The sequence below is a fragment of the Mus pahari genome, chromosome 1 (genome assembly GCF_900095145.1).
Source record: "Mus pahari chromosome 1, PAHARI_EIJ_v1.1, whole genome shotgun sequence".
NCBI classification, from domain to species: domain Eukaryota; kingdom Metazoa; phylum Chordata; class Mammalia; order Rodentia; family Muridae; genus Mus; species Mus pahari.
In genome coordinates, this window is record NC_034590.1 from 95,621,533 (window position 1) to 95,628,657 (window position 7,125).

A 7,125-nucleotide genomic window follows, 5' to 3' on the forward strand; every position below is an offset into this window, starting at 1 on the left:
AAAAAAAAAAAAAAAGACACTGGTGCTGAGGATGATTTGAGCCTGGCTCAAGAGGTTTCAAAGAATTTTAGAAATCACTCTTGTGACATTTTGGTAAAGAATGTGGCGGCTTTTTGCCCTTGTCGGAAGAATCTATGTGAGACTAAAGAGGTTTAGATTAATTGTACTGGTGAACAAAATCTCAAAACAGCCTAGACTCTGTCCTGTGGTTGGTTCAGAGCAATGAAACCCTAACTAAGGCACTAGGTAAAAAGCACAGCCCACAGATTTTGGCACCTGACCTCTACATACCGTGTTCCCCAGCTGTACCTGATACAGTCTTCAGCAATACTGACCCATCCATCTGCTATGTCTTCAATACACACCAACCTCATTCCTCACTGCCACTCTGCTCCCTTCTTCTAAACCTCAGCCTTCCCTTTCCACTGACTGCTACCTGTCTGTCCTTTCCATTTCCACTCAGCTGCCTAGGTCCCAGGTAGTCTTCCTAACAGCTTAGCTTTACCTCCACATGGTCCATCTACTACAACTCCCAAAACATGGGACTTGTTTTGATCCTGTGAGCACCCTGCCAGAGCCTGGCATACCACATCACAACAGACAATCATAAAAATCTTCCCAAAGGCCAGGTGTGCTGGTACAAGCCTTTAATCCCAGGACTTGGGAGGCAAAAGGAATGTGGGTCTCTTGAGTTTGAAGCCATCCTGTCTACACAGTGAATTCTATGCAGGATAGAGCTACATAGTGAGACTTTGTCTAAAAGCAAACAAACAAAAAACTGTCCCCTCCAAATACTTGTTATAGCATGGATAAACCTAGAGAATTCTGTTAAGTGAAGAAAGCCATACATAAAAGATCATATGACATGATATGATATATGATATGATAATAACACTATATGAAAGGTTCAAAACAGACAAATCCCTATGGACAACAAGTAGATTAGTGGTTGCCAGGGACTGGAGGAAAGAAGAACTGTGACCTCTTGTGGACTCAGGGTTGCTTTCTGAGGTGATGAAAAATGTTTTGGAATTAAAGGTGGCTGCAAGACTTTCAAAAGCACTTAAGCCCCTGAACACCACAGTTTAAATAAAGTGGGCATGTACAGCGCCTGTCCTAGACCTGTTCTCAGAATGTCTTACATGTTTACAGGCATAAAATGGAAGGCAAGTGCACAAGACATTTCCCTGACTATATAAACTTAATGTCCAGTTGACATCAGTTCAGTGTGCTCTGAATGAATAGATGCTCTAAGACTTGAGTTTCCACCTGAGATTAAGAGAAGAAATGGCCTGAGTGTGTGTGTGTGTGTGTGTGTGTGTGTGTGTGTGTGTGTGTGTAGCATACAACAAGTTCACCACCAGCAACCATTCTTTTAACCAATTTTTTAAAGGACACACCAGGTGCCAATTCCTAAAACAGACATACAAAAGGAGAAATAGAAAAAAGGTCCTGAATATCCAATAGTAAAGAAAGAACATGGAATAAAGAGACAATGGCTGGGTTGAGGGTTCCCAGGCTTGGGAGTTGGAGGAGAAACAAGAGATTGAAAAAGGTGAAAAGAAGAAAAAAAGACACCATGGGTCAAGGAGTCAAGAAAACATGGCCCCAAGGGCTGGCCAATTGGAACTAAGAGAAGTCCAGATAATAACACACAATAATAACTCAGAGTTATCAATTAAAAAGTTATTCGAATAACATTGAGGGTAGATCTGCCCTGTTCTTATGTTGTTTAAGGCTTATGGTAAATAGTAACAGTTGTATGTCTTTTATCCAGGAACTAAAGGATCAAAGGTGGGGTAGAGACTTGGAGTTGGGATTAAATAATTTCTACAACACATTCCCGTCTTTGGGGATGCTCTTGTTACCTTCGTGCCTCACTGTGTGATAGGCGTCTCCTCCTCCTTCCCTTGCACTGTCAGACTCTGATCAGATAGCTGGGATGAAATGCCACATACAACCACAACCCAGGGCAAAGGTAACACCAAGACTGTCTCACTAGTCTTCAGAGGAATTTTTTTCATCTTGCTACTCCTACTTCTAATCTTAAATTCAAATTACGTTAAATAAAGAGCTTGCCACTTACCTACTTCAATTACACTATTAGCACATGAATCACATTCCTACTACCTGGCCTATGTATGTACCTCAGAGTGAGGACCAATTAAAAAAAGACTCTTAGAAAATAAATTTACAAATCTCTGAGGTTTTACCATGCACTAGACTGTGGCCCTGAGTGCTAGAAACCAGAACTCAGTTCTTCCCGCATTTACATTGAGTCAATAATACCTAGAAGATCTGAGCTCTACACATCTGCAGCGGACCTGTCTCCAGGCGCCAGCAAAGCGCTCACTCACCTGTCAAGAGCCCAAGCACTGTCTGCACTTGGTCCAGCAGCAGCTTCCGCAACTCCTCCTTCCGAGCCACACTGAGGTCCTCACGTGGACAAGCTAGCTCTTCCGAAGTTGTCTTCAACATGATCAGTCCAAGGGGGGTTGTCACAGGGGACTGGATCAACTGACAGGAAAAAGCAAATTCTGAGCACAATAGAACTCATGAGTTACAAAGAGGATTAGTAGAATTCAGCTGTGAAGTGCTGAGCCTCCTATGAACAGACTACCTCAAGCAACACTTCTGAAAAAGAATTCAGAGGATCATTTATGAAACTTTGCTTTACTAACCATGCAAATTTTATTCTCAAGTTCTCAAATTCTACCAGCAGAACTTTAAAAGCAGCCGGAAACAACCCTGTCTATACAAACAGGACAAATTTTGTATAAATCTAAATTCCCAACCAAGTTTTGGTTATTTGAAGAGATACTCATACTGAATGACAGACAATTCTGGAATAGACAAACCACGTGTACCTTTAAAAGACCTACTGGTCTTTTATGATTACACTAGACATGAAAAATCCTATCTTCTAGTAGTTTTCCTGTAGTTTCTCCATGTTTAGATATAGTTAAGACACATAACAACTTAACACAGTGTTGCAACTCCCTGTAGTATTCAGTGTGGTGATCCCTGTGCAAAGTCAGGTGGAGGAACAACAAGCTACACCATACAGCCTAGGTACAGAGTAGGTTCCATCTACCATGCAGGTGTGTGCAAGCATACTCTATGACAGTCATCTAACTGCACTTTTCACAACATCCCCCTGTCACAGACACCATGGTGATATGAATGGCAGTAATACAAATATTTTACATACTAGTGATAATGACAGTGTACATCAATTTGTGCTATCTTTTCAACATTCACATTAAATCAACTTCATAGTTCTACATCTAACATTTCTGACCTAGCATATTTCAAGAAAGATTAGAATTAAACATGAGGCAAGCCTACGTGTGGCATAAAACACTTGTTATCCCAGCAGTCAGAGACCAAGGCAGACAGATCAAGAATTTAAGGAAGAGACAGCACAGTAACTGTGGGCAGAGGTGCTACCAAGGCTGACAATCCAAGTTTGATCACTGGGACCCAGCTGGTGGAAGCACACAACTGACTCTTGTAAGTTTCCCTCTGACTTCCACATACATGTTATGATATCCACCATTCCCTTGCCAAAACAGACCATAGAATTAAAAAAAAAAAAAAAAAAAAAAAAAAAAAGAGTTTAAGGGCAATATGGACCACATAGTAGTCTCAAAGGTTTTAATTAAAAAGGAAAAGAAAAGAAACATGTGGCAGAACAACACATCTGTAATAAGCAACTACCAAGGTTGTAAGTTTTAGAAACTTTTTAGGTAGCCCAAGCTATTCTAGTACTTGTGGCCATCCTCCTGCTTCAGCCTCTCAGATGCTGGGATTATAGGCATGCCTGGCTACAGTTAGTTTTACAAATACTAAGTAACTATTTATATCTCCTGTAATACTGTCTCCAGTAAGAGATGGAGAGGAACACTTTCAAAAGCATGATGCTACTTACAGTATCCTACCTGTTTTTTTAAAAATTCAACAATATCATTAAAAGTGAGCAGTTACTTTTCCGAAGGTGGACAAGTATTTGCCACAATTAAAAAGCAAACCATTTTCAGAATACCTAAACCTTTCTTCAAGCATGTGCAACTTCCTCTCACATTCAAATCATGTTTTAAATTCAGTAATGGAATTTAAGGGCAACTCCATTGTGCTCAGAAGCAACCCAAGAAAGCCAGTAGTTGACTATAATCTCAGCAATCTGCAGGTGGGGATTCACAAGTCTACCCAAGAACCAATCAGGAAAGAAAAGGGGAAAGAGAAAGGAAAAAGGAAGAAGGGAGGGAGGGGAGGAAGGAGGGAGGGAGCTGCTCTCTATAAAAACCACCTCTCTTGAAAGCTAAAACTTCTAAGAACACCCTCCACATTTTCTCCATATCCCTGGCTGTCCTGGAACTCACTCTGTAGACCAGGCTGGCCTCGAACTCAGAAATCCTCCTGCCTCTGCCTCCTAAGTGCTGGCTGGGTGGGATCAAAGGTGTGAGCCACCACTGCCCGGCTCCTGACTATGTCTATGCACTGAATACAAACCTGGTGTCCTCTCAGATTAGAACAAGGAATCAAATCCTCTGAAACTACAGTTATAGATAGTGATGAGCCAACACATGGACGCTGGCAACAAGTCCTCTTATCCACTGGCCATCTCCCCAGTTCCTAAGCACTTAAATCTTTCAGGGGTGAATAACCTATTCTGCCAAATGATCTACTTGGCAACATTCATTTTCAAGGTGTGTGTGTGTGTGTGTGTGTGTGTGTGTGTGTGTGTGTGTGTGTGTGTGTGTTGCATGTGTGTGTTATGTGGTTATGTGTGCACAAGTGTCCCCACCTATATGAATTTATATGCACAAGTGTTCAAGTGCCTGCAGAGGCCAGTGATAATACTGGGAACTGAATGAACCTTGTTCTCCTGTAAGTGCCTTTCAGAGGCATTCACTTTACTTTAGCTATGAAATGCCTCTGCTCTCCTCACATATGGTCAGATACTCTACAATACAGAAAATCCATCTTAAATCTCCTTTACTCAAAGGAAAGAAAGCACAGGCAAGAAATCCAGTGAAAAAAGAAAGCCATCACTAGGAATGGTGGCATACACCTATAACATTAGCACTAGGAAAGCAGAGGCAGCACCAAGATCATAAATTTGAGGGCAGCCTGGACTATACAGTAAGACCCTGTCTCCAAAAAACAAACAAACAAACAAGAGATAGAGCTCAATAATAAACGGTTTCCCTAGCACTGCATGGCCCTAGGTTCCATCCTGAGGGAAAAGTTAGCAAGGAAGGAATTCATTCTTCCTGACCTTTTTTCTTTTTTTGGTAGTGCTAGAGACTGAACACGTAGGACATAAAGCATAATAAAAATCACTTTGCTAGGTGTGGTAGCACATTCCTTGTATCCCAGCACTCTGCAGGCAGAGACAGGCTGATCTCCATGAGTTCAAATCATGGTTCTCAACCAACAGGTCGAAACCCCTTTTCACAGGAGTTGCCTAAGACCATCAGAAAACAGCTATTTTTACATTATGATTCATAACAATAGCAAAATTATAGTTCTAAATTAGCAACAAGAATAATTTTATGGTTGGGGATCACAACAAAATGAAGAACTGTATTAAAGGGTCACAGCATTGAGAAGGTTGAGAACCACTGGTTTAAGGCCAGCCTGGTCTACATAGAGAATTCCAAACAAACCAGAGCCACATGAGACCCTGTTTCAAATAAAAATAAAAAAGGAAGTAAGTCATCTTGGCTGTGGCTGGTTCCCTGGCTTTAGAAAAAAGGAGGGAGCTGGCAAGAGGACAAAACCAAGAGAGCATGTGGCCCTTGCAGCTCACACAGGGACAGAGCCATCCAGGCTAGCCTGCTCTGCTCCAACCCATCCATGATCACATCTGATGGAAAGGCTGGCAGTCCAGAAGACTGAGGTGGAGACGTTGGCACCAAAGCCCCAGCCAGGCATCACACTACTCCTGGCCTTGCTCTTTCTTGTCATCTGATACCTCTCTGAGCTTTATGTGGCTATACTCTCAGCTGCCCTCCTGAACGGTAAAGTAGCTTAGCTGTGAGGCACCTCCTCTCCCTGACCAGTGGAAGCAGCCCAAGTAAGTGGGGTGGAGCTTTTATCTTGGCAAAGAGAGATCTCAGCAACCAGGTATAATGACAATTCCCACCACTGTTACACTCAAAACTGGCCCATCTCCCCAGTCTTCTCAAGTGTACTCAGAAGCAGTTTTACCCGGTTCCCTTTGTGCTAACATGCCCATCCCTGTGGCTAAACCCTGGTTCTAAGGTATGAACAAAGTTTGGGAGAGACACCCCATTTGGGATCACCCATTTTCCCAGGACTGGAAATACTACATGGCTCAACTTCCTTTCTATTGTTCCCTGGTCCAGTTGAATTTTAAGAAACAGATCATCTATCAGGTGATCACCATCATTCTTCTTAGTTTCTCCTGGTTTGTCAACTCTGAACAGTGACCCTTACCATCATGGGTTTCTCATGACCTGCCAGAGACAGCCAAAATGTTTTAATTACACAGCATGGAAAATCATCTCTAGTAACATCTTCCTCATCTTTGCCATTGTTTTCATCATCACCTGGCAGGCCTCCTTGCCCTTCTGGCTCTTGCACCACACCCTGGTATGCCCACTACAGCTTGCTCACTCAGGCCTTTTCCATTAGTACTACCTCAACACCATGATGATGGTGCCTATCTTCTGGACCTACCTCTTTTTGCACATGGTCCACAAATTCATAAGAACTAGTAGATGACAAACATACTCACAGAGAAGAAATGAAAAGCTCAGAGAAGAAGGCCACATCCTCAATAAAAACCTAAGAGTGACTAGGGAGATGGCTCAGTGATTAAGAATATACAGCAGATCTGGAGAAATGGCTCCATGTCCCAGAGCACTTACTGCTCTTGTAGAGGACCCAGTTCAGCTCCCAACACGTGTATCAGATACTCTTAACTGCCTATAACACCAGTTCCAGAGGATACCACACCCAAGGGCATCTGCATTCACACAGTCTCTCACAGATACATGCAAATACACACCAATAAAAATAGTAAGTTTTGGGGTTGGTGTTATGGCTCAGTGGTTAAGAGCACCGACTGCTCTTCCAAAGGTCCTGAGTTCAAAT

General features: G+C 42.4%; 1 protein-coding gene across 3 annotated transcripts in view; it reads right to left on the reverse strand.

The window, feature by feature from the left end:
- Xpo6 (exportin 6) overlaps positions 1–7,125 on the reverse strand; it is a 97,017-nt gene that overhangs the window by 57,480 nt on the left and 32,412 nt on the right. For all 3 annotated transcript variants that reach the window (XM_029547714.1, XM_021205397.2, XM_021205405.2), the window contains exon 5: positions 2,358–2,517. In XM_029547714.1, coding sequence (XP_029403574.1) covers positions 2,358–2,517 — 160 coding nt within the window. The remainder of the gene's footprint in view (positions 1–2,357; positions 2,518–7,125) is intronic.